The 27728-nt window shown below is 41.7% G+C and overlaps 1 protein-coding gene across 4 annotated transcripts in view; it reads right to left on the minus strand.

The window, feature by feature from the left end:
• Nucleotides 1–27728, minus strand: part of SH2D4A (SH2 domain containing 4A) — a 60092-nt gene that overhangs the window by 24646 nt on the left and 7718 nt on the right. For 3 of the 4 annotated variants that reach the window (XM_019649297.1, XM_019649296.1, XM_019649298.1), the window contains exons 3-5: nucleotides 19297–19456; nucleotides 17587–17758; nucleotides 924–1004 (exon numbers count right to left, since the gene is read on the minus strand). In XM_019649297.1, the coding sequence (XP_019504842.1) occupies nucleotides 924–1004; nucleotides 17587–17758; nucleotides 19297–19456 (413 nt within the window). Of the gene's footprint in view, nucleotides 1–923; nucleotides 1005–17586; nucleotides 17759–19296; nucleotides 19457–27092; nucleotides 27135–27728 lie in introns of those variants that run through there. The other variant, XM_019649299.1, reaches the window with a different exon arrangement.

The following is a 27728-nucleotide window of genomic DNA, read 5'->3' on the forward strand; positions in this document are numbered from 1 at the left end:
AGCATTACTAAAAATTTCCTTTAGATACTCTACTGCTACTGTTTTAGAAAGAAGTACGTAGGTATTACATCAGCTGTATGCACACCAGGACTACAGCTCCACAACTTCATCATAATTTCTTGAAGTGTCAGATATGAGAGTTATCCCAGTTCATGCATGTCCCTACAGATAAATCAGGGAATCGACTGCACTGTCCACAGAGCCGCAGGCCTCAATCACAGCCCCCATCTCAGGCCTGTGGTCACTCAGAACCTCTTTTTATAGCCTCATACTTTTCAGCTCTCTGCAGGTCAAATCCTACTACGGTTTCCAAGTGCCAGTCTATGCCTCATTGACTGTAAGCAACGCACAATGCAATGAACATTGAGCATGATGCAATGACAATCGAGCATGATGCAATGATAACAGAGCATGATGGAGGAAGTGGGCTCAGTCTGTAGGGAGAATCTCACGTCTGGATGGATGAGAGAGAGATCTGAGTGCCCGGAGGAGCTCTGGCACAGTGGATGTGGGTGACACAGAGGCTGCCCATTGTAAAGGGATAGGCTCACAAAAAAAATGAAAACATAAGGAACTTAGTCTGAAATCACTATTTCTGCCAAGTTTAGTGCTTCATTTATCACTCTAAAATCAGTCTGCCCTCAGTATTTGCAGCAGCCCAGGATATCATCTCTGTTTTAGATCTTCAGTAAGGAGTCTAGCAGACATGTCTTGGCATCTGTTCTTTTCATGATACTCAAGACTTTTTCAACTCCAGATAAACAGTCAAAGATGAATAACTATGTCCACAAGCTTTTAAAAAATAGATTCACATTGTGCTGCTTAATTTCATTTCTGCGTGAGACTAATATACCAATTTGTGAAACATTAGTGGGAATGACTATGCAGTTAGCCCCCCCGAAGACAGAATGTAAATCTTTTACCTGGTGAAATCCATATGCCTTCAGACGATAGATAGACTCTTCCAGTATTTGTTGAATAAATGCTGAGGAACTGGAGGGTGACTAAAAATGAAATGAAACACATTTTATACCATTTAGAGCTGCAATGCAATTTCAGAAAATAATCTGTTAATGCTTCCCTCCTTTCTACGTCCCCTAATGCTGCCCCCACCCTCACAACTGGGTCCACCAAAGTTTCCCACCAGCAACTGAGTTCCTGAGCCCATCCTGACCAAGGAAGCAGAGATGTGAAGCCTCAGCCTCTCCACTCAGTGGGGCTTAGAAATGAATTACTTCCCAAGAGCCAGGAGCTGGTGGGTTGCTCATGACACATGGCTTTGTGTGTCCTGCTCCCAGCAGGTTCCAAGGCCCCTGGGATGACTTCTAGATGTCAACATTACTCCTTAATCTAAATTCTCTTCTTCCACTCTTAATACCTACTCCACTCACCCCTCATTTTAGGTGAGACAAAAGAAATGCTTGGTCTCTGCCACTTAACTGCATTAGCCTTGCTCCCCATCTAGGACTGGAGGCATGCCTGGAATACCAGTTTGGTGCCTGGGCACTCTGCCCATTTTCCCTGCCTGATCATATTGCTACCCTCTCCTTCCTCTGACCCCGTTACCCAGCCCAGTATCTGGATTTCTGCTACCTTAGATGGATTTCCCAAGAGGCGATTCCTGCCAGTGGGGTTCCCAGATCCACTGCCTGGATTCCGTGGTGTCATTCCTGCCTGCCACATGCCAATCCTTCTGGCACTGTGACAGAGGTGGCATTTCACACCAGGTGCCTCTTAAAACCAGGTCAGTTACACAGGACCCTGTCACCCTGTCCCTGGCTTGAGTGCAGAGTCTGGCCCAAGTCCCGGCATGGGCAGCCACATGCCCTGTATAGCCTGATATAGCCACCCCCAACCCACATTACCATGACTTTATGCCTTGTGCCTGAGGACTCATTCCTGAATTTTGGCATAGATCAGAAATTGTCCACAAATTTTCAGCCAAAGGTTGGTACCAAGATTCAGCATGGAGCACAGAGGGGACTTTGGAGTCATTACTATGCTATATAATAAACCAGTATGGCTACCTCAACTTTGCCCTTCTTTGTTTTCACAGTAGCTGGGCATGTACACTGCATTTCCCAGCTTCCCTAGCAGTTAGGTGTGCCTATACGAATAAGTTATCTCCAATATAATACAGGTGATAACAGGTTATTTGCCACTTTTATCTGGGCCCTAAAACCTCCTTCATGCACACCTCCAGGCCACTTTCCCTTCCTCTGGGCTAGAATCATGATAGCAGTCACGCTACCACTAAAGACAGCAGAGCCACAGAAAGACTGAATCCCTGAATGGCTGTGTAGACCTGAGCTCTCCTGAATCAGAACACCCATCCTGGATGTTACAAGGGAAAAAAATGAACTTCTATTGTGTTTTAACCATTGTTGTTTTGGTCTATTGGTTGCAAAAGTTTAGGCTATCTTAGCCGATAAAACTGGCCACTACAATGTCTGGTGGCACGAAGCTCTCTGCTGAGATTCTTTTACTAATCATGGGGAGTGCTATTAATGCTAATTCCATTAATAGCTACTAGTCACTGGAGGCCTGCTATGACCAGGCACTGTGTTAGTGACTTAGTATTATTTTTGATCCTCACAACATCTCGTATGGATGGGCAACATAATGCCCAACTTTCAGATGAAGAAAGTGAATCTCAGAGGAGTTGTGTAGCTTACTTGCATCATACAGCTTGGGCAGAGTTTATGCTTTTTTCACTACGTCAACATTGTAATAATGATAAGAAACTGAATTGCAGGTCAAAGATTTCTTATGCTTATCACTTGGCAAAGTAATGAATCCTGTAGGTTTCACAATTGCTACGTAGCATATTCTGTCTCATTTTTTCTTATTTTAATATTATATAGAGCTGCTATGCATCTAAAATAGAACAGCACAGTAACCAGTTCCTCTATTTATAAACAGGTTAGAACTGTTCCAACAGGTTTGGTGTAAGATTGTCGTTCAAAAGTCAAAGGTGACTTTGAAAGGATCAGGCTTGCAGTCTCCAAATGCATTTCCAGTATAAAACAGGCTCACTCTCACTCTCCACTTTAGAAAAAATGGCTCAGTCTCCCTTTCCTCAATGATATAAGATCTATAAGGCATCAGTTTCTTCTCTGTTGAAAATCAGAAGCAGGTAACCTCCTCAAGTACAGGAGATAAGGCTCCAAACACACTAGCTGCAGTCCCAGCCTCTCCACTTATTTGTTTCAGAAGGACCTGGACCCGTGCAGCTAGCAGAGCTTTGGAGCAAGGTTTTGTCAGCGGCACCTCCACCATGCTCAGCCTTTACGCTCCTGAACAAACTGTAGTTGTTTCCTGAATTAGCACCAGGCTAATAGGTGTCTGATGTTGCTCTTCTAACCCATGTTTTCCAAAGTGTTGTCTACTTGATCAAACATTTCTTCCCCATCACTTGCCTATTGCTGTGATCTGCATGGGTACAAAACTTGAACCATATTGTATGAGTTATTCTTAAGAATTATTCCTTTAACATTCATCTCTATACATATACAACACTGTCTTCTCACCACTTGCTTTTTTTAATCTTAATTTTTTTATCATTGTCATATTCCTTTTCTTACTAGCATTTTCAATACACTCACTGCTTTTGCACCTATCAGATATGATAGGTTATTAATATTCTTAAAGTAACTCAACACTAAGCATAGACACATGAAAACGATATGATGCCAGGGATTGAAGAGACCACTGTAACCGTCAGCCCCATCTACTGGTGCCAGTCAGAGTTGAATTCCTTTCCTTGAAGTCTTAGGTTTTGTTTTTAGTTACCGACACTCAAAGTTGGCTCTTGCAGATAAGAGCTTTAGCATAAGTACTTGATTAGTTTCACAACCAGCCTGAAGATCAATACTTCTATTCAAGTGCTTCTATATGTCTATTATATATTGTAAACTCTAAAACTATTCACACATACTAGGAATCACATTTATAAAAATACTTTCAAAATGAACCAAAGTTTGCCATTATTCCAAAGTGTTAAAAATAATATGAAGAACTAAATCAAGACTTGTGTAGAGCAGGTTCATTCAAGTACCCATATGTGTTCTACGAATCCATGAAACACACCAAGTGCAATGTAATAAATAGGCTGAAAATAGTGCAATTACAAGAGATTTCCTTATTAAAAATAGTCAGATTAGTGGCTCAAAAATGATCATTTATGACACCAATACCAGAAGGGGACAACTTCAGGAATACCATGGCCAAACTGGAGAGTGAGGATGGAGAGGCTTCTTGGAGAGGGTACCATGCCCTCCATGAAGCATCCGTATGATGCTGTGTTCCAGGGATCTTTAGTTATTCCTATCTGTCACACAAGAAATAGATGAAAACTACCCATCTACCTATATAATTTTTGCTTACAAAGCACCTTCAAGTTCAATATGTCATTCGACTTTCATATCAACCTCCTTAAGGAGTCAAAGCAGGTATTGTCCCTTTACCAAAGAGGTAAGGTGACCTGCTAATAGGAAAGCAGAGACTGAAAACCATGTGCTCTCCATGTCTGTGGCTTGCTCTTTCTGTGAGTGTCCTGAAGAGAATATAGTTCTGCTCTCATGCATGCAAGCCACTGTAGTCACCTCCCATCTGCTACATTACAGAGACTTCTGCAGCTGCTGAAACTCTATGGGCGAGTTCAAGCAATCTTATCTGCTTCATATTTGCTTTATTTAAAAACAAAAACTGTGACTAATGCTACAATGAACATAGGCATTATTCACAATAGCCAAGACATGGAAATAACCTAAGTGTCCTTCGATGGATAAAGGACATCTATAAAGAAGCTGTGGTATATACTAAATACACAATGGAATACTACTCAGCCATAAAAAAGATGAAATAGTGCCATTTGTGACAATATAGATGGATCTTGAGTATTATTATAAGTGAAATAAGTCAGAGGGAAAGGGAGAAGAACCATATGATTTCATTCATATGTGAGTTATAAAACAAAAAGCAACAAAAGAATAAACAAAACAAGCAAAAAACAAAACTCATAGACACAGACAAAATAATGGTGGTTACTGGAGGGGAAGGATGTGGGGGGAGGATGAGGAAAGGAAAGGAGATCAAATACATGATGATGAAAGGAGACTAGGCTTGGGGTTGGTGAGCAAACAATAGAGTATACAGATGGATTATAAAGTTGTATGCCTGAAACTTATGTAATGGTATTAACCAATGTTACCCCCAATCAGCTTAATAAAAACATAAAATAAAAACTGCCATGTAATATTTATGCAAAAGCTCCAAAAAATAAAGGGAAAATTTGAAAGCTAATGAGATCAGAAACTAGTGGGCTTCCTGCGGACACCAAGTCCTGTCTAATCAGCGCAGATTCAACTAGATCTGGGAGTGGAGTCCACCCGCACTGACAGAAGGATAGTATATATATGTGTGTGAGTGTATTTGGACTTATACATATATATACATATATAAATACATATATACACATATATACACACATATATACATACACACACACACACACACACACGTGGTGCCAAAAAAATGTATACACATTTTAAGAAAGGAAAAAACTGTATTAAAATTACGCTGATGGTAACCACTTTGAGCACCTCTTGTAATTGCAGAAGTCAAAAGTGACTTGTATTCATCTTTTGTTATTGGTATATATCGAGTATTACAAGTTTAATTCAATTTTTTCCTTTCTTAAAATGTGTATACATTTTTTGGCACCCTCTGCACATACACATATTTTGTTTTAATTACCATTAAACTTAAAAGCATGGCAATTCAAATCTACATAAGCAATTGGGCTACCAAAAGATGCTGCTAGTAACATTGGTATTACATGATTATAAATTATATTTGCCCCAGAGATTATGTGTCACATGAGAATTATTCTAAATACACTTTTAAAACTGGCTTGAACAACAGTTTATTCTGGCTTCTAAGCTAATATTCACTCTGTTTAAAAGTAGGGCTATGCAATCAAACAAATGCCAAGCAACTTTAACTCCAAGTAAACCAGAAAGTTCCAATAAACAGAACATTTTTAGCACTCAACTTTTATGGTGAAAATGAAAATGATGAATTAATGAGCTAAAATCAAGAGTTTGTCTTTGAAAACAAACTAGTAGGCTATTTACTCATCCTGTTCTTACACCTCTTAAATCCATGGTGTTCCTTAATAGACTGATAGAATAATAACCTCCCTGAGGGCAAAGACCACATCTGCTTAATTCACTGATATCTGGAGTCTCAACAAACACAACAGGGACTGGCATTTAGTAAAAGCTCAATAAATATTTGGTGAATGAATGAACACATTATAAATTCATGAAACACTTTCTCTTTAATTAAAAGATATTCAGTCTACTTTTAATACTAATCAAGATAGACTAGATTCAATTCTCTGAAAGTAGTAGATGGCCGATAACTCACCCATTTTGCTAACCGGGTCATTGGAATAATCTGATCTTTCTATTTGCAGTCATTATAAATAAAAGGGGAATTTCCCAATGACGACTATAATATTCAGGTTTTGAATATACTGGGATTTAGCTTTTCCTTTATAAAACAATGGGAGAGTTACAATAATGAAACTGTGCTTTGATAAAGTTAAAAAGAATAAAAATAGAGAGAGTGGAGATATTTGCCTAAGGCCAACTAGACTAATAAAATGAAAAATGGGACAATCAATTTTATTGCTGAAAATACAGTACACAATCCCTGTGGAATGATTTTACTGAAACATGAATTAGGACAACGGGTACCTTAGGGACTCTTTTCCCTGTTTCTATAAAATTGTTTGTAGCAAAATGTATGCACAGGGACTACTGGATACCCTGACTTAAAAATATGGCCCACTAGAATATAATGTGTAATTTTAAGGCACAACTTTAATACATTGTCTTTAGTGTCTGAGTTTATTCTGAGAATATGAAAGCATAGAACTGCCATATTAGATGAATATCTGTCCACTTTCATCACACCTTCTTCCTACAGCCCCTCAAAACAATGTACAAACAGCAGAACTGGGCCTTAATATCCCCAGAAAAAGCCATAATGCAGAACTGGTAAGGGCTGTTAGGGCAAGGCATTTCAGATATGAAAGACTTTCAAAGGCCGCTTTTACATTCTCAACAGAGAGATACATGACATATGACCCATGAAAAAGAAAAAGAAGATGAACAGGGGAAATAAAGTAATTATTAAATATAAGGTATAAATATAAAGTAGTAATAAAAGATTGTTAAGTGAATAGATAAGGAGTCTTAAAAACATGATTGATTTGGGAAGGCTTGACACAATGAAAAATAGGAACCTAACTATAAATAATGGTAGAAAATAATGTTTGTATCATACATAATACTTTACAGAATACTTTTATGTATATTATTTCGATTCTGACATCCAACCCAGTGATATGTAACTACTGCAACCTCCATTTCTTAAAGAATTTTATTAAAAATATAGTTAGCATACAATGTTATATTAGTTTCAGGTGTACACAATAGTTATTCAACATTTATATACCTAAAAAAGTGATCACCCATGATAATTCCAGTAACTGTCTGACACTGTACCAAGCTATCACAACATTACTGACTATATTCCCTATGCTGTACATTACATCCTCATGACTTATTTGTTTCATACCTAGAAATTTGGACCTCTCACTCCCCTTCCCCTTTCCCCCCCTTTATAATTTATCAATTAAAGTTGACATTCAATATTATTTTATATTCATTTCAGGTGTACAGCATAGTGGTTAGATATTTATATAATTTAAGAAGTGATCCCCCTGACTAGTCTAGTACCCACCTGGCACTATACATAGTTATTACCATATTATAGACTATATTCCATATGCTGTACTTTACATCCCCATGACTATTTTGTAACTACCAATTTCTACTTCTTAATCCCTTCACCTTTTTACCCTGCCCCCAACCCCCTCCCATCTATCACCCCAATAATCTAGTACCCATCTGACACCATAGTTATTACAATATTATTGACTATATTCCCTATGCTTTACATCCCCATAACTACTTTGTTACAACCAATTTGTACTTCTTAATACCTTTCCCCTTTTCACCCACCTCCCCAACCCCTTCCATCTTGCAACCATCAGAATGTTCTCTGTATCTATAAGTCTGTTTCTGTTTTGTTTGTTTATTTTGTTCTTTAGATTCCACATGTAAGTGAAATCACATTGTATCTGTCTTTCACTGTCTGACATACTCCACTCAGCACAATACCCTTCAGCTCCATCCATGCTGCTGCAGATGGTGAGAACCCATTCCCTTCCATGGCTGAGCAATATTCCATTGTATATATGTACCAACTCCTCTTTATTCATCCATTGATGGACACCCAGGCTGCCTCTGCATCTTGGCCAATGTAAACAATGCTGCAGGGAACATAAGGATGCACATGCCTCTCGAAGTAGCATGTTTTGGTTTCTTTGGATAAATCCCATGAAGTGGGATTACTTGGTCCTTCTTTGTCTCTTGTTATAGCCTTTGTATTAAAGTCTATTGTGCCTGGTGTTAGTATTGCTATCCCAGGTTTTTGTGGTTTTTTTTTTTTCATTTCCATTTTCATGAAATAACTTTTTCTATCCTTTATTTTCAGTTGGTGTGTGTCTTTCAATCTGAAGTGAGTCTCTTGTAGGGAACATATATAAGGGTTTTGTTTTCTTATTCATTCAGCCACCCTATGTTTTTGATTGGAGCATTTAGTCTACTTACATTGAAAGTAATTGTTGATCGATATGTAGTTACTGCCATTTTATTATTCATATTTTTTATCTCCCCCCTCCCCATCTTAAAGAAGTCCCTCTAAGGTTCTTTGTAATACTGATTTGGTGGTGATGAACTCCTCTAGCTTTTTCTTGTCTGGGAAGCTCTTTATCTGTCCTTTGATTCTAAATGATAGCCTTGCTGGGTAGAGTAATCTTGGTTGTAGGTCTTTGCTTTTTTATCACTTTGAATATCTTGTGCCAATCCCTCTGGCATGCAAAGTTTCTATTGAGAAATCAGCTGATGGTCTTATTGGAGCTCCCTTGTAGGTTAACTAATGGCTTTTCTCTTGCTGCTTTTAGGATTCTCTCTTTGCCTTTAAACTTTGCCATTTTAATTATAATGTATCTTGATGTGGGCCTGTTTGGGTTCATCTTTTTTGGGACTCTTTGTGCTTCCTAGGCTTGTATGTCTATTTCTTTCACCAGGTTAGGAAAGTTTTCAGTCATTATTTCTTCAAATAGATTCTCTATCCCTTGCATTCTCTCTTAGCCTTCTGGTACCCCCATCACATGAATGTTGTTACACTTGATATTGTCCCAGAGGTCTCTTAAACTCTCCTCATTTTTTTGGATTCTTTTTTCTTTTTTGCTGTTCCAATTGGGTGTTTTCTGCTACCTTGTCTTCCAAATCGCTGATTTGACCCTCTGCTTCATCTAGTCTGCTGGTGATTCCTTCCAGTGCATTCTTCATCTCAGTTATTGTATTCTTCACTTCTGACTGGTTCTTTTTTTATGGTTTCTGTGTCCTTTTTTTATGCTTGCTATCTCTTTGTTGAAGATCTCACTTAGTTCCTTGAGTATCCTTATAACCATGTTTTGAACTCTGTATCTGGTAGATTGCTTGCCTCTATTTTGTTTAGTTCTTTTTCTGGAGTTTTCTTCTGTTCTTCCATTTATGATATATTTCTTTGTTTCCTCATTTGGCTGCCTCACTGTTTGTTTCTATGCAGTAGGTAGAGCTGCTATGTCTCCCAGTCTTGCCAGGTAGCCTTATGTGGTAGGTGTCCTGCGGGGCCCAGTGGCACAGTCTCCCTGCTCACCTGCTCCAGGTGCTCCAGGAGCAATCCCTTATGTGGGTTGTGTGTGCCCTTCTGTTATAGTTGAGCCTTGATTGCTGTTGGCATGGCTGACTGGCTATGGGGTTTGGCCATGCCCACAACTTATGGGCTACTGTGAGGGGGCTTACCCCACTGAGTGGGATTTGCCCCATTGGACTCTGGTGCCTATAGAGATATCCATTTGTGCGTGCTGCTTGTGGGGCTAATTGGGTGGTGCTCTGTGATGGTTTGAAGCCAACTTCCACGTATACTGGTTCTGGAGCCTCTTGGGAGGGGCTCCAGTGTAGGCCCAGGTCAGCCCCTGCCTGTGACTGGCCAGGGAGTACCTGGTAGGAGCTTAAAGTGATCCATGGTTGGTTGCTGCCTATGCTGTACCTGCAGGTGTGTGGGAGAGGCCACACTGCGAACTGAGAACGGCTGCCACCAGTACTGGGTCTGGGGTAGCTCCCAAAAAAGCCAGCACTCTCCAAGTCCTGCTGCCACCTGCTGGCTGATAAAGCTTCCTGCTGTACACAAGTTGGGTGAGGCAGGGTCTTAATGAGTTAGCAGGGTGGAGGAGCAGAGCTAACCAGGCCAGATTCAGATTTGGCCTGTGGGGGCGGGCTCAACACAGGAAAGATGGTGCCCGCCTGCTGGCTGCTCAGGAGAAAGGCCCCACACAAGGAAAATGGGGACTGTCTCTCTAGTCCTCGCCCTGAAGTTACACACTCACTCTCACCCCATATGTCTCCAGCACCCCCAGAATTACCATCCCTCCACTGGAGCCCAGGGTGAGTGTCTGTGAACGCCCTTTAAAAGGATGTTTGGGTTTCCAGCAGCCTTCCGTCCCACTTGAATGGTTGGAACCCCCACTGTTTTTTCACAGACAGAAGTTGTAGAAGCTCCTCTTCCTGGCACCAGCCCTTTGGGCTGGGAGCCAGGTGTCATGGGCTGGGGTCCCTCTCTCCTTCCTGGGGAACCTCTGTGGCCAAGATATCTCTCCCAATTTTCAACCGGCATACAGGGTGTGGGACCATCCCGTCTGGCATCTCCACTCCTTCTACAAGTCTTGATGTGGCTTCTTTTTTATATCCTTAATTATAAAACTTCTGTTTAGCTAGACTTCAGATGGTTTTCTAGTTTTATTGTTCTATAATTTAGTCATAATTTTGATGTGTTCATGGGATGAAGCAAGCACAGCATTTATCTACTCTGCCATCTTGGACCTTGTAATCTCCAGCTTTTTAGATAAGGAAACTGAACCCCAGAGAGGTGAAATGACTGATTCTAAATGGTCAACAGGACCCCACATTTCCTAAGTCAGGATTCCATATCTTTCTTCCCAGCACAGTACTTCTAGTAAGCTGGATAAGTGAATTATTGCAAATATCACTTGCAAGCATACAAAATAAAGTTGTGCTACAAACTTCATAATGTACAACTCTCAAGACTAGAAATATTTTCCTCTTTTGTAATTTACTTTACATTAAGCTTTTTATATAATGTACTGTTTTTAAATACAACAGTTTAAATGGCTTTTAAGGCCCAGGGTTTATGAATCCATTGTACATAAAATTTCATTCTACAAACTACCATGAAATTCTATTAGTTACATTAGAACTGCTTGGATAATTGTGTGACTCTCGGATTATGGTTCTACCCTTGAATTAATAAAATGAGCACAATTAATTCTTCATTTGTTTTTACCTGGTATACCCAATGTTTTACCTATCACAAAAATAATATTGAAATGCTTCCTGCGTGCATACTGGGAGGGAGTATACACAAGTGAAACAGTTACTGGTTTGGGATTATCCCTTTTTTCTTCACATCTGACTCAATCCTCCAAACTCTAACTTGTATTTCAGGAACACATTCCTATCCTGTTCACAGTGGGATTCCTTATTATAAGTGTGAACCCAACTCCTTTTCAGGGATTGGCAATATGGCTGTCTGCAGACAAGAGCCAGACTACCCCAGGATGGTTCCACCAAGCCCAGGCACAGAGCATCTACTCTGGGTGGGGTGCAGGCTTCTCCACCCTGCCTACTCATCAAGCTTTAGTATTCACTTCCGATTAAATAACCTAAGGAAGGAACTGTGCTCAAATACCGCTTGTTATCCTTTACAGAATGCCCAAACCACATAAAACCCCAAACTTTGGTTGCTATGCAAGAACACCTGGAGATGAATAAGGGTCAAAACCAAAACAAACAAACAAACAAAAACTCCAGAAAAATTCAGCGTATTATTTTCTATTCTTTTAAAGACATGGTCTGATCTTTGTATCTTGTTTCTGAATCTCTCCCTTATAAAGGCAAACAACCAAACCCGGTTTTAGAGAAGTTGGTTTCTGAGTAGACTGTAAGTTTAACTTTGGTTTGGAAGGGACGTAGGGAAGAAGGAAAACCTAAGTGGAAGTCTCTCATTGTGTCTGAAAATCATTTTATGGGTTGTTCCTTCACTGCCATCTACTATTGGAAACATAACTCTATGAATTAGAATAACACTTAAAAATATAACTGAAAACCACCATGTTTCAATGTCAAATTTACAATCAAAATGTGTATTTTAGTGGCAAGTTTTTGTAATCAGCTGTTTTGGTGAAATGACAGATTTATGAGTTAGTATCAAAGCCTTGCAGCAGTGTGAGGTGTGTGTGTGTTTGTGTGTGTGTGTGTGTTGTGGTGTGTGTGTGTGTGTGTGTGTGTGTCTGTGTGCACACAGTAGGGCTGGAGAGGCAACAGGTCTCAATTCTAACTCCATTTGGTTACAGATGATATGAAGGGGAAGCGTCCTGGTCAAGGCTTTTTAAACTGCTAACTTCAAGGTCTTTATTATTTTTTTTGGAACACTTTGAATCCTAGATGTTTGTGTTCTAATTTTTTTTAAATCTCGCATTTTGTAGTCTGGCCCGCTCTGAAGGCCATTTCTGTAAAAATAATGAATAATTCTCTGGAGATAAAATCTAAAAGTGAGTAGATATAGTTTTATTCAAGGTCCCCTTTGGGGCAAGGACAGTGCGACCTCTGATTAATGAGTTCCCAGCCTACAAATTACATATAACAGAGAAACATAAAGGGGCTTATCTTTGAATTAACATTCTCTGCCATTCTCCCAGCCACACTCAGAACTATTCTGTTCTCTCCCAAATTCTCTCGCAGGACAGGGGGAAAGCACACTGGCTGCATTCAGAGGGCTGTCCACACTGGGGGTCCCTAAGGATCTCCATTCAGCCGTGAGTACTCCATGTTCTTATCCCAACTCCTGGGGTGGGGGTGGAGGCTGGGGGACTCTGCTCACACAGTGCATCGCCTGTCATTTTATCTGGCTCTTATTAACTCCCCATCAGACTTGTCTTTGCCTGAAAATGGCATCTGCTTCCCAACCTGCATGTCTCAGAACCTGGCTGAGTGACAGCTAAATCTCAACACATACCATCACCTCCAGTTGAGTGACAAGCACCCAGTAACGCTGAGATCTACTCAGTAACACTGTGATCTACGCAGAACCACAATGCTCTCACTAAATATTAAGCAGAGCATCATTTCTGAGTTTTCCAAGTGCTATCACCACTGCCAAAAAATAAGGACAGGGCAGGCATTTTGTAGAGGGCAACAGCTTTTCAGAATAGAAACCATACGTTCAGCTCTAGCTTAATATTATTTCAGCCTCCTCCTCGGCTTTCACAAACCACCCAGCCTCCCTTTGCTTCCAACTCTTCATCTGAAAATTGAAGAGGACCAAGGCTGGGCTCATGATAAGAACAGCATTTATAATTGAAGGAATTCAGGGGACAACTCTTATTGTCCCCTGATGATATTGGGCAAGAGTCCTCACATTTATAAATGGTCTCAGCTTCCTTTCTAAAGAAACAATGCTACTAATTTAATCCCTGTTTTATAGAGGGAACAAATTCCTTCTAGGATACCGCCTCAAGAGCTGGCTCTAAGGACTGAAAGCTCCATTCCCAGACTAGCGGTCATCGACTCTGTCAGCACTATGATTTCAAGGCATCTGGTACTTAATTGGGCAGTCTTAACTTTTGACTATCTTTTTGTTAAAATGAAAATTGTAAGAACATAAATATATTCTTAAAAAATATTTTGTAAAGATTATCATGAGTGCATGGAAAGATGCTCTGAGACTGGATCCCACATTTTCTAAATCCTAAATCAGGGGTCAAACAACTCAAAACACTCAGACTCGCTTCTTGTGGCTCTAAGGGTGAATCCAAAATTCTTCACCTTTTAAAATTTGGGCAAATTTATTGTTCTAGAAGAGGGCTCCTTGGGTGAAGCTATCTGCTAATGAAGATATAAAATAAATCACTGGTACACTGGTATAAAATAATACAATGCAAACCTATAAATTGGACTATTTAGTGTTGGGAGTCCATGAAGGGAAGGGTACAGTGCTCTAATTTTTAATACGTGAGATTAGCTATGTCCCCAGAGGGCCAAGAGATACAGTTTTGAGTCTGGGGGTGGAGGGTTGTGGTGAAAAGCTCAGGATATGACTGCCAATTAATTGACTGAGGAAAACATAATGTGTGCCTTATTTCCAGAAATAAGATTGGGTTAACCTCACCTTATACTACTGGACTTGGACCTCATACCCTTGTCTAACTTCTGCTTGAATACGAAAAGTCCAGACCTAATGGTGTGGCTTATCCATTGAAAGAGTATGGAAACCCTACTTAGCAACCATAGTGATATGAGAAAATATTTTATGTTAGGTCATGCAAGCGTGAGTGTTTGTTGTTCAGGATTACGAATGTTCAGCGCTGGAAGGAAACTTATGAGGAATCATCTCAGCAAACAGATTCTGTCTCTTCAGCTAACTTCTCAGACCCAGTATGGCTGCCCGAGGCAGTCTGTGGACAAGGATGTGACGGCAAGTCCCGGCTGAGCAGGGAGGAGTGCTCTATCGGTTACTGATATCTGGCATAGGTGCAGGCATGGGTGGTAACTGCACTTACGCTCTGTGGCTACAAACTGTTTAAAAAAGCCTCTCATTTTATAGCTAAGGAAAACGAAATCATGCAGAGACAGAGTCAGAATGAAAACCCACTTCTTCTGACTACATTTTACCATACTTGCTCTCATTGTATTGCCATCGCTCAAAAAGCTACTATAGGTTCACAATCCCTTATTAACAATTCTGAAATCCAGAAAGCTCTGAAAATATATACTTTACATTGAGGGGAAAACCTGACTTGAATGAACACAGGGTTTAGTATTTACAGCAACTGATTACAGACGACTGCCCCAAACCTTGCTGGGGGTCACTGGCTGATACAAATGCTAAAGTCCAGTTTTCTCTTATGCCTCAGTACAAATGTAAGGGGTTGTCACTAACTAGACATACTACATCCTGTAAGTAACTGACTCTGACACAAGAGCTTCTACAGCACTGATCAAGATTTAGGTTGAATTTCACTGGGGCACATTTTATGGTGATGATCTGTCATGTGGAAATTTATTACAAATCTAACAAGACCATTTTATTTTAGTAAATCTACAACTGATTTTCCTTGGATATTGTTTATAATTCTGGAAGACTGATCGCTCTCTAAATCCTTCCATCATTATTCAGATAAGCATCATGGTCACTAACCTCAGTAAAAACTGCTTGATAATTTTTCTTTTTATAATAAATTTCAGGCCTAGTATAAACAATGAAATTTTAAAGATATGATAATATCCTTCTAGTTATTATAGTTAGAATAAATTATGGCTGACACATGGGAATCTTTACTGTGCAAACCTGGATTGCATTTTGGAAACATATACTGGATGACTCCCAAAGCTCTAGCCTTGGTTTCTCACCAGAGTTTTTGTCTAAAGGAGCAGATCTGGGGAAGATGATGAATTCTGTTTTAAATACATCAAGGCTATGATGAGAGTGGGAGTTAAAGAATATCTAAAAAAATTGAGGGCTTTCTGTGATTTGGGGGTAAATCATTTAATCTCTTTGAGCATTAGTTTCTTCATTTGTACAAAAGAAATAATACTTACATGGTCTGCTTCATAGGAGTATTGTAAAATGAAATGACTCTGTGAGAAAAAGCTTTGCAAATTCTAAGTCAATTTGCATGTATTTTATTACTATGTATAAAGTCAATTTATATCTAGCACTACCACCTCAAGTAGCCTGGGTGCTTCACTGCAGACGTGAGGAAAGTACCCAGGGCTGACCCTGGGATGTAAATCAAATTTTAGAATTTTGTACCCCTAAATATTTTAAGTCTCATATTTATAGCTCTTTATAAAACCTCTTCACCTTCCTCATGTGATAAGGTAATTGAGTACAATAGTTAAGGAGTGACCTATGTAGAAGTCCTGCAGACCTAGGTTTGAATCCTGGCTCAGTCATTTATCAACTATAAGACCTTGGGCAGATGGAGTAACCACACCTAACCTCAGTTTCCTCACCTGTAAAATGGACAAATACAAACAGTCCCTAGGTCATAATGTCATTGTGAGGATTAAATGAGACACTCAGCAGCATGTTTTGCCACATAATAAGCCCGTGAAGTAGGCAGGACTGATAACTGCACCCCCCACTGACAGTCTCAAAGATATCAAGTGGACACACAGCCAGTGTCACAGAGCTGGGGACCTAAACAGAAGTCAAACAACTGCAAATCCCCTGTTAATTCTCAGTGTAATGAAATTCCTGGCAGAAGAAGTTACTTCATAATATCGTATTATTATTCTTCCAAACCATAATCCAAGCAGCAAATTATGTTTGAGCTTTTCAAACCATCTGAAACATAAGAGGATTTCTACCAGATCTGAGTATACAATCCTGTCGTGTTGAGGAAATAGCTGTCCACACAACCAGGGGCAGAATCTAAGAAGCCAAAGAGGCACTGATGTTTGTCCTCAACAAAAAGGGGAAGACTCAGTTGAATACAATTTAGATCACAAATAGGCCAGCACATGACAGGGGTCTGTCTGCAAACCATAGCCTGAGGGCCGAGCCTGACCCTCTTCTGCCTGTCTTGGGGAGCAAGTTTTACGGGCACACAGCCATGCCCATTCACGTGTGCATGGTTGTGAAAGAGGCCATATGGCCCACAGTGTCAAGTGTTTATACCATCACAGAAAAAGCTGGGGACCCCTGTTATAAAAGACATGTGACAGGGGAAAATAAATCTTGAAAATGTCTTCAAATGCAACATTTTATTCCTAAAGTTCTTTCTCCTCACCTTCAGTCCCCTAAAAAAGGCTGTTTTGTTTTATTTGCCTGTTTTGGAAAGTAGCAGGTGAGCCAAGTCCCCCATCCCCCCAAAATGAAAGGCACAGCAGGGCTTTTAATTTGAGAGGGATTTTTTCTGAGAAAAACCAGTTTAAAATCCTGATCTTGGTAAGGGAGACCACTTCATAGACAGTGCAGAGGCCTGACCACTGCACTGTCCACCTGAAGCTGCCATTGAATAATAGTATATGTCAACTATAATTTAATACAGACATAATCATGGGAGGTGGAGTATAGTGTGGGAATGGAGTCAATGGAATTGTAATAAATAAGTATGATATCAGGGGCAGGGGATAGTGGATGGGGGAGGGGGTTGTCACTTTGTGACGGGTGAAAAGGATAACTATTGCATTGTTTGTACACCTAAAACTAAAAAAAAAAAAAAAAATCCTGATACTCAGCTACAGTCACCTCAGTGGCCCTAATGGCTTTATCTCCCCCCGGTGATAAAACTCTGCACATGTACAGATAGAAAAGACTCACTGGAATGTTCTCTTCTTTCATGGCTGGTGCTGGCCTAGAGCCAGGACCTGACTTCTCCTCTTCTGCTGCTTTCTTACAGACGTTCTGAGACTCCCAGGTTTCTGGTGTTTGCGCATCATAGTAGCCCGATTTTGTTGTCAAGCTATTGGTGAATTCTTCGGACTTCGTTTTGCTGAAGAGAAACAAATGCAGAATGATCAAAAGCATTCTTCAACATAGCTTTTTCAAAGCAGATGTCTACATTCAAATTATATGAAAAACAGTAATAGATACCTTTTACTGAGTGTTTATAATGTGCCAAGCCCTTTGCTAGGTATTTTAAAGACATTAATTTAATATTCATAACAATCCCACAAGGAAGGCATTGTTATCCTTACTTTACTATAAGAGGCTCCAAATAATTATATAATTATTATATATTATATATCATCATAATATATAATATATAATAGTTATAATATATAATAATTGCATGTTATATAATATATAACATTACATAATGTATAACATGTAATTTATAATTCTATATTATATAATAATTATATAATTGAAGGCCACATAGTGGCACAGTCAGGATTTGAACCCAGGTCTGTCCTACTTCTGGTTCAGAGGCTAAGCTACTAGAGCATAATGCCTTCTATGATTAGCAGCAAATAATTATTTCTGAATGCCCATTTCTAGTTCTAAAGTTATAGGAGTTGGTGGGCAGCATCACCAGCCCTTGGGAACTAAAGCGAGGTCCGTGAGTCTGTTTCTATTTCACCAGCTCAGATAGGGCTGTCAACACTCAGGGGATAGCAGGCTTCCCAGAGGCCGCCCCGGGGGCTGAAGGGACCCATTGTCTGCCTCGCCGCTACCGCCCAAGTGTCCTTCCTCTATCTCCGGTTGGTCATGTCACTTCTTTATTCTAAAGCTTCTTCTCTTTCCGCAGAATGAGGTCCGAACTCTAAATCGGGCCTTCGAGGCACTTTAGAGCATGCCCCTCATCTCCTGTTATTTCCGTTATGTACCCCAAATGCTCAGGAGGACTCATCATGCCCCAAAGAACCATGCATATCCAAGTCAAGGGTTTTAATTATGCCCTCTGACTGCAATTTCCGTCCTGACCTTCTGCAGCTGAAAAACTCTACTTATCTTTCAAAGTTCAATTCAGGTTTCACCTCTTCTGTGCATCAGAATTACAGGCTCAGTAAGGGCTCTGTTTACAACTTGATTAGAGCACATACATAGCCTGTATTGGCTGCAGGTAGCTGTGTGTCTGCCTGTTTCTCCTCCGAGACCGGAAGCTCCTTGTTTATCTTTGAATTGCCAGTGCCCAGCATGGTGTAAGCACCTATAGGGCCTGCTTATTCTGCTGTCCACATCTAAGCTATCTTTTTTGGAGGCCTAAAGCTTGAAGAGTCGCTGCATTTCTCGCTTATATCCCTGATGCTCCACTGTGTCGGCCTGCATTACTCTAGCACGGTTCTAGCAAAGCCCCTGATCCCTGTGGAAACCATATCCCGATCAAAATGGGAATGCCAAGCGAGGGAAGGAAACCACTGATATGGAAGCCTTGTGGGAGGAAGGGAATCACGAAGAGTCTAAAGAAACTTTCCAGAGAGATCTAAGTTCCTTTTGTGACCCTGAAATCCCACCCCACTCTCTCACCAGATACTGGGAGCCAGAGGCACCTTTGCATTGTCTCTCACTGGTTGGCAGATCTCCTACCTGAGCTCTTCTGCTGCCTTCTGTGCTCTCAGCCGTACCCTCTCAGACACAATTTCATTACAAAGCTCATCGTAGGGTTTGTCTAGATGGTGTTCGCCCATCACCCAGACCCAGACTTCCTTATCGGCTCCCAGTTTCCAATGAACAGATTTGCTGTTTTCTGCAAGCAAAACAAAATTCGGATTGAACAAATATCTTTAGCCCAGGGTTATTATGTTTCCCATCATTAAAGTATGTAGGGTCTTCAGGAAAAAAAAAAAAAAATTAGGCGAAGCAAAGTACTTCCTACCTGCCCAGGAACAAGCAGCCTTCCCAGGGAGCAATGGAAGTGATGGTAGTGGGCGGTGGCTACAGTAACATTTGTTTTAAAATAACGATGAATATGGTTTTTGAACGTGCTCATTTTATAAATGAAGAAGGTGAGATGGGAAGAAAGCGTGTATTGTTTGAATCAAACTTTAGGCCAACAGAGCTACCATCAGATACCAGAACCTCTGAAGTCCAGGCATCCCCTGTAAGCCAGAATTACACAGTGCTGCAGGGTTTGGTGTTTCCACTATCTTTATAGGCTTCACTGCTGCATAAAAAAAAAGCATGTTAGAGTTTGACTGGCTTTCGTTTAAACCCTAACCCTGCCACTTACTAGCTGCGTGGCTTGGACAAATTATTTAATCTCTTTATGCTTCTACTTCCTCCTCTGCAAAATTGGAATACTAATATCTACTACAGAGGCCTGCTGTAGGGAAGAGGTTGACCTAGTGCCTGCCACATAGTAGGAGTTCATGAGAGGTTAACTACTATCATCACCCTCCTATTGTTTACTTATATGACTGCTCAGATTCACACCAGCTTGTGAGAAGATAATACTACTGGTAGTGTGATACTTGGTGAAGCTACTTGAATAACTCTTGTTTACAACTGGTCACAGGGATGGTATTACATTCTAGTTCCCACACAGGTCAAGCTCCCTAAAACCTAGGGAAGGTGGAACATACCTGGGAAAGGCCAAGAGGTGCGGTCTCTAAATCGAAAGGCCCCAACGCTGACCTACCCAGGGCTATTATTATAAACAGTTGGTTCCAGTCGAGATCTCTGGACCCTGATGCCCCCCTAAACCAGCCAGTGGTGCTGAGTATGTGAAAAGAGCACCTGACTGGAATACAGGTTAGGCCATGCTTATAGGTTAGAAATCCACAGGGGGATTGTGCCTTGTCTTCTTACATTAAGTAGAAGAAAGTTTCCAATTAAAGCATCTTCTGTCCCATGTATTTTTGACCTACTTCTTACAGTTGCCTGAGGACATGTTAAAAAAGCAGACTTCTCAAAGTCAGTTCGTTCTTTATTTTGGTGCTTTCCACTCTTCGCAGTGCAGTGGAGACTTTCTGCAGGATAATACAGTTATGAATAGGATACTCGGGGTCGGGGAATAGAATCACAGTCTTCAACATAAAAGGAGTCAACTGTATCATTTGGAAAGAAGCTGACCTCATACTGTTTTGCAAGTGGAGAAAACAGGGGAAGGGAGGGGAAGACCCATCCTGAGTGTGCCCTCCTGAGGATGGGCCCTGGCCAGCTCGGGCTCCGTGTGAGGAAATGCCAAACGGCTCATTAACTTTAGAAAGCTGTCATACCTCATAAAACTCCCTTTATTGCACTCTCTCAGGACAGCTAATAATATTTTTTATTATGTCCGTCTCTCAATCCTCCCCTAAGTAACTCTCTACCCACACTGTGGACAGCAGGGGAAGATGCCCTGAGAGGAGCCTGGCAGAGTGCCAGGAGAGGCAAAGTGGGGAACCCAGGGGTTCCAGCAGCTCTGCTCCATACAGTGCAGCACATGCTCCCAGCAAAAACCATTTCCGGAGGACCAGCAGGCTGCACGCAGCAGAAAAAGGCACTGCTTTGGAGGGTGGGGAAGAGAAATCCAGAGCTGCCTGTGAACAGAGGAGGAGGCTTAGAAACTAAATGTAGAAAAGAAGCCAAAGGAGAGGACCACAGTCTTGAATTTTTAAAACGGGGTGGGTGGAAACAAACAAACAAACAAAACCAGGCGGGTGGTGAGAGTATGGTGAAGATGAAGACGTCATGGGGAAGCAGAAAGAGAATTAGACACAGAATGTCAGATTTACCCAGATGCCAAAAAATGGGCTTGTGACACAGTGACACTGATGATAGGCTCTGTTCTGACTACTTCTCACCTTCAAGACCTCTTAAATGGGCCTCAAAGCAAAGAGATTGGAGAGGCTTCAAGTGGCCCCCTACAATGCCCTGAAACCTCAGGGGAGGGTGGGGAAGTTGTTGTAGCAGAATGAGGGTTAGCTCTGACACCCTCAGCTTCATGCCAAGACAGGGAAAACTATTAAGGCCTCTGTGTAGTGTGTCTCTCTCAAAACTTACTGAGTTCCTGACTCAGCACAATGCAGACAGAGCTAGATGCTGCAGGGGAGACAGGGATAAAACAGATGTGGCCATTCTCCCACAAGTCACCTCGAGTCTGTGAGAGAAACAACGAGGCGTCGGGTTACTTATTTAATGAATTGTATTGTGTCCCTACTATGTGACAGGCACTGAGGCAGATGCATGTAAACGCTTATGAACAAGGAAGACCAGTCCCTGCCCTCAGGGAACTTACATTCTAGTTGGAGGAGGCAGACATTGAACAGTTAATTAATCATAAAAGTAATACACTTGGGGAGGGAGTGTTAAAGGGTGCTATGGCAATGCTTACGAAGAGGAACTAACCAGTTTGGAGGGCCAAAGGGACATAATTCACAGCCACCTTAGACTTTAAGTCCAGTGAGGATTCAGAGGGTGGAGAAATTGTTTTGGAAGGACAGAGAAGAAATAAGAAGAGAAATTCTTTGAGTTGAGTTTTGGACTTTAGACAGACAGAGAGAAGGAATGGGTTTGGTGCCTGACTCAAAATGGCACGATCAAAGATCAGAGAAGGGGATCAATGGGAGGCTTTAGGAAAGCAGGTTTTCAACCAGAGCTGAAAAGTGTTTTAAAAGCCACCTGGCCACGGGCTGAGGATCACGCAGGGGAGCAGAGGGCCACATGCATAGCTCCAGACAGATGGCTGAAGGATCTAAAATGCATAAAGCCGGAAAGTGGTATTAAAATTCCAATGTTTCCACCAACTCTTTATGTGACATGTTATATATATGTGTCATTTTACTTCTCTGAGTTCAAATTCCTTCTTTGATAAAAACAGAGGTACTAAGTCTGACCTTACAGGTCTGTCACATGGTAAATGCTCAGAAAGTATTGGCTCCATGCCCTTGATTGAGTGACCAATGAAGAGTCCATGGCTGGCTGTGCTTTTGGTGCCAGGATCAGAGAAGTAATTTAGAAAGTGGTAGGGCACTTCAGCATGTAGTGTGGATCAGGGTAGTATGAGGCGGGTGTTTAGTGAGTGAGTGGTAGAGAGAACGGGGAGAGACTGGGGCCTGAATAAGGGAAAGGCCAGGAAGGTCCAGGTGGCTGAATCAAGGAAGGACTCAAAGATGATGCCAACACTCTGAGACTTACTGACTGGGAGGATAGCAGAAACGGTGACATCAAGAAAATACATTTGTTTGAGGGGTAAGGTAATGAGCAGTTTTGGAAATGTAGAATTAATTATTTTTAATTTTACTAGAAATCTACATGGCGAGTTTCAGTAGATATCTGAAATATGGAACTGGAGCTCTGAAGTGAGGTGGAGATTGACCAGGTGAATTTGGGGATTGCTCTATAGATGGCATCGTTGAAGCCACCGACATAAAGAGAACAAAGCCTAGAAGAGAGCCTTGGAAAAGCATGTGCTCCATTCGTGAGGAAGAAGAAAAGGGAGGAAAAAGAAAGTCTTGATTCAAAAGAGAGAGGGAAAAAAAAAGATGATTCTGATTCCTAAATAACTAAATAATGTAGCAGGAGATGGGGAGAACTCACTGCCATGCAGCCACGAGAGGAGTAGGGAGAGAACAGAGCTCCACGCTGCTGAGATGAGGGGGGAGGGCTGACGAAGACTGAGCAAGATCTTCGAAAGTCTCCACCTCAGAGAGGGTAATTTTGGGGAGACAGGTTGGGGACAGGTTACAAAAGTGGGACAGAAAGGATGGTAAGAGGTGGAAGCTGTACGTATGTGCTCTAGAGAAGTTTAGTCATGAAGAAGGAAAGGAAGAATCAGTCATTTGTTCACCAAACATTTACTGAGCATCTGCTATGCTTCAGGCACGGCACACAGGCTTGTGAGACAGAAGGGGCAGCTCAGGAGCATAGATGGTTGAAAGGTTGCTTTAAAGAGGGGAGACATGACAGCTTTACACCTGGGTTGTGGGAAGGGGAGAGAGGAAGGGTGCCCGAGGCCAGGCCAGAGGAATGATGGATAGAGAGATGTACAGAGAATAGGTAAAGAAGAAAGTGTTGACAAGGAGTGGAGAACGGCTCCAGTCGACTAAGAGTTAACAACTGATATGCATAGACCCACATTTCTGTCCCCAAAGTACTTCTTTAGGTAAAGGTATAAACTTAAGGGATCCTAATGGCGCAGGCATTGCATCTTGTCATTATTGAATGCTATCCAGCCATTCTGGATTTTGCCTACTTCACCTTAAAATGACATACACTCTTTAATCAGAGGACACTGAGAGGGACCTTTCCATGCACTTACATCTAATTATAGGTTTTTCTCCCAGTCCTTGAATCATGTCTGGATACTGCTGTGCGCTTCCTGTTTGCTCTCTTGGGGATTCTTGAGAATGTCTTCTAAAACCAACTTTTCTAGAACAGTGGGGTCAGTCCTGCTTGATACCCCAGCACAAAGAACCGCTGTGCAGAGACTCGCATCCACACCTCCTTCCTCACAGAAAGCCTCTAACTAGGCAATGTTGTAAAATATCAGTTAAAGTGGGGTGACACATTTCATTGGCTAGGAAATGGCCAGGCTTATTCCAGTCATATCACATCTCATTGTATCTGATTTTTCCCTTTGTGGCAGGCCCCGCCGGGGTGCAGGAGGGAGAGACTGGGAGTGTCAGTGTGGATCACCTCTTCAGGTGCCCTGGTCATCACCACTCCCAGGGCTCTCCTGGGGCTAAGACTGTGCTTCAGAGAGTCAGCACCTGGCCTCCACCTGACTGGACCCAATTCAGAAGGAAAATCATAGTAACAGGCGAGGGTGTGATAGGGAGAGAGGAGAACTATAGAGCAGCCCTCCTCCATCCATGGGGGATTTGTTCCAAGACCCCCAGTGGATGTCTGAAGCCGGGGATAGTACCGAACCCTATATATACACTATTTTTTCCTATACACACGCCACCTATAATACAATTTAATTTATAAATTAGGCACAGTAAGAGATTAACAACAATAACTAATATAAAATAGAATGATAATGATATACTGTAATAAAAGTTATGTGAATGGCTTTGGGGCCATTATTAAGTAAAAAAAAAAAATTACTTGAACACAAGCATTGTGACACTGAGACAGTCTATCTGATACTCAGGAGGGCTACTAAGTGACTCATAAGTGGGGAGCATATATAGCATGGAGACACTGGACAAAAGGGTGATTCATGTCTCAGGCAGTACTGCAGGAGATTTCATTATGCTACTCAGAACAGTGCACAACTTAAAACTTATGAATTGTTTATTTCTGTAATTTTCCATTTCATATTTCCTGGCTGCAGTTGACTGCAGATAACTGAAATCTCAGAAAGCAAATCCACGAATGGGGGGGGCGATGGGGACGGACTACCGTATACCCTATCCCCACAAAGAGAAGGCCAAGGACGGAATTAACAGAAGACAGAAGAGCATCAACACCACGGGGACCCCTAACAAATTTAAACACAATGGGGGATTCATCAGGGCTGATAAACACAGGTTGTTAAAATATTGATATATTTCTCTAAACTCCCAACATCCCAAGTATCTCCCACGACTCTGGCCTTTCCTCTAGGACACCCCACTCCTTGATCCAGAAACTAAAAGGAATGCCTGGCCAGCAGGGGCCTCTGGGACTCGGGTGCCCTGGTGGTGTCTCTTCTGATCGATGCCTGTGACATGTTTTCCATTAAATATTGAGAGTATCATCCGAGGCTAATATAACCGTATTTTACCATGAGGAAACTGAGGTTTAGGGAGGTAAATAACTTGCCCAAGATCATAGAACTCGGTGAAATCAAAACCAGAATTCAAAACTGGTCTGCATGACTGCAAGACCTGTGATGTGTTTAGGGCAGCCTCATACGGTATTGTCCAAACTGAAACACTCCGGAGAGCAAAAGGTGAGACTCCTCCCTCCCCCCAAAAAAGGGATGCCAGGATAACGAACCTAAACAGAACTCAGCTGGACAAGCCGGGGTGTGGGGTCACCCAAATATTCCCCGCAGGGCTTCACACAGCAGATGGGCCAGGAGAAACGGAGATCCAGCCCCATGTGCACTTTAATGAAGACCAAGGAGAGTCCTCTCTGAACTTCCTGAAATGACTCACCCCTGTTGCTTTCCCTGTTGTTCGCTAGGTTTGTTAATCCGGGAAATAATCCTGTAGCTACTAACGCTCAAGTCCATCTTTCAGAACTTTAATCAATGTTTATGCTTATTTTAAAGACAAAAGGTCAGAGCGGATGTTAAGGAACCCGTGCAGTGCTACAGCCTGGGGAAGGAGGTGGTGGTAGATTGAGAACGTGTCAGGAGGCAAAAGGGAAACACAGCTGTTATTAGCCACACCCTGCTGCTTGGCACGTAAGACTCCACGCCCAGTTAAACGATCAAGCTCCGAGTTAGGGGGACAGAGGGAGGCCAGGACCAGGGGCTCAAAACAGGTTTGGAGTAGACCTGGACCTGACTTCAAATCCTGACTTCACCAGTGACCCACACAAATTACTTTCCCTCAGTCTGGTTTCTTACTTGTGAGACTAAGGAGGACACGTTTACCTTGCTGGATTCTTGTGAAGGTTAAATGAAATAACATAAATACAATGCACATACTAACAGACCAGGATGGTGGGTGGAGGAAGCGCTATGGAATCGAGCAGATAAAGTGAAATCTACAGGGTCCAGAGATTAGGGGTGTGGTGAGGTCAGGGAGTAACTGGGTGGCTTCCAGGTTTCTAGCCTCGGTGACTAGGGAGAGAGCAGTGCCCCTGATCATGATAGAGAATGAGAGGCAGAGTCAGGCCTAAGGGTGGTGGGAAGAACTGGGGTGATGCTGATGAGCCTGGTGGTGCCTCAAGCTTGCAGGGCTTACAGGTCTTCTGAGTGGAGATGCTCATTAGGCAACTGACCCTGAGACAGAAGCTCAGGTGAGGTCTGGCTTGACAATATGGGTTTGAGAGTCACGGTGTATAGATGGTATAGTGGTCGTATTAGCGCAAAAACAAGCGTGAAAAAAAGCGGGAAATGCAAGTAAAAAAAATCTACAACCACTGTATAAGACACATCCAGTTTTTAGATCCCAAATTTTTTGAAAAAGGGTGCGTCTTACACATGGGGAAATACGGTATTTAACCCTACGAGGTAGAAGAGGTGCCCCAGGAAGATAATACGGAGACCCAATGAAACAAGTGCTGGGCAGCTCTCTTACTAAGTAAAGGCCTGCTCTGTTTGTGTTACCAGAAAAAGTCATACAGAATAAAGGCTCCATGGCAGAGCCCCAGTGCATGCATATGTTTTAGATGTGCGCAAGGCACCTGCAAACAACAGTAACTGTTGTTAAGCTCTAGGCGAGCTCGGCATGTAGCATATTTGTTAGCACTCCAGCTTTGGCAGAGTCAGACTCAGGGTCCGTTCCAGCTCTATCACTTACTGGCTGTTGCCCTGGTCCAGTCAGTTAATGTCCCTCAGCCTCACTTTCGTCATCTGTAAAGTATGAAGAATAATTCAGCTTCAGGTTGGCTGTGATTATTTAAGGAGATAACATATTTAAGCACTGAACTCAGTCTCTGATATACTGTCAGCTCAATAAATGCTGGCTCATGCTACTTTTATAGAGTAGTGCTGTCCAAATGTGAGTTGCGTCTGTAATTATACATTTTCTAGTAGTCCCATTACAACACCAAAAGAACAGGTGTAATCAATTTTAATGTATTCTATTTTACCCAAGATACCCACAATATTATCATGTCAATATATAATGAATATAAAATTATTAATGTGGTATTTTACATTATTTCCTTCCTACCAAGTCTTTGAAATCTGGTAATTTACACTGCTAGCATATCTCAATCCAGACTAGCCTCATGTCATGTGCTCAACAGCCACATATGGCCAGTGGCTACCACACTGGACAACACAGCTCTAGACCCTGGAAGAGGGGGTCCATAATTCTTTCCGTCTCTAAGAATCACATTTTGAAGTGATTTTCTGATCTATTACTGAATTAAATCCATACTTCTTGTTTTTCAGCCCCTTCTACTTTAGCCTTAAGATTACTACAAGGGGG

Source organism: Hipposideros armiger, unplaced genomic scaffold, assembly GCF_001890085.2.
Source record: "Hipposideros armiger isolate ML-2016 unplaced genomic scaffold, ASM189008v1 scaffold_131, whole genome shotgun sequence".
Classification (NCBI taxonomy): Eukaryota; Metazoa; Chordata; class Mammalia; order Chiroptera; family Hipposideridae; genus Hipposideros; species Hipposideros armiger.